Source organism: Strongyloides ratti, scaffold srae_scaffold0000107, assembly GCF_001040885.1.
Source record: "Strongyloides ratti genome assembly S_ratti_ED321, scaffold srae_scaffold0000107".
Classification (NCBI taxonomy): Eukaryota; Metazoa; Nematoda; class Chromadorea; order Rhabditida; family Strongyloididae; genus Strongyloides; species Strongyloides ratti.
In genome coordinates, this window is record NW_020171625.1 from 1 (window position 1) to 778 (window position 778).

Sequence of the window (778 nt, forward strand, 5' to 3'; positions counted from 1 at the left end):
TGTCTTTTTTTTATGATATGAATATTTTCAGCATCATTTAAGATAACTGGTACTAAATCATTCTTTAAATTTGAAGAATGAATTAAATTTTTGTCACTAAAATCTCTTGACTCAGATATAATTATTGAAACAAATAAAACAAAAATAGTAAATGATGATAACATATTCATAGCTGAAGACATTTGAATTGAATAATTGACGATTTTAATAAAAATTGAAACCTTTTTATAATTTTTGAATTATTTATTTTGATCAAAAATTATTATAATAATATTTAAAATAATATCAAGAACTTTTTTTATCATAAATTTATTTCAAACAACAAGTTTTAAATAGAAAAACGTATATTAATGTTATGTAAATTTAATGTAAAATATTTACTTTTTTATTTTAAATTACTTCTTAAGTAAGCTTCAAATTTATAATTTTATTATTCATTCAAATGATAATTTAAAAGTAAAAAAAAAAGATATTAAATAAAGCAAATATTTTTGTGAAAATTTTTATTTGAATATTAAATATAATTAAACTTTTATAAATTAATATAATTGTAAATTTATCATTTTAGTTTTTAAACTATTATATATGTTTATAAATCATAACTTTATTTAATAAGTAGAATTTGATATATAATTTTTTAAAGTTTATATAATTAAATTAATAATGTTAACAAACTTATAACCATTTATGGCTTAGTTTTTCAAAGCAAAGATTTAATATATGATCATAAAATTATTAAAATAAAATTTGAATATGATAAAAATATGATACTTTTATA

At 14.5% G+C, this 778-nt stretch overlaps 1 protein-coding gene across 1 annotated transcript; it reads right to left on the bottom strand.

Moving 5' to 3' along the window:
* Positions 1–182, bottom strand: SRAE_0000082700 (Hypothetical protein; the record flags this gene model as incomplete). The annotated part of the gene is made up of 1 exon (XM_024646780.1): positions 1–182. A coding segment is annotated over one exon (182 nt), but the record flags the coding sequence as incomplete, so codon positions are not given.
* Positions 183–778: the final 596 nt, after the last annotated feature.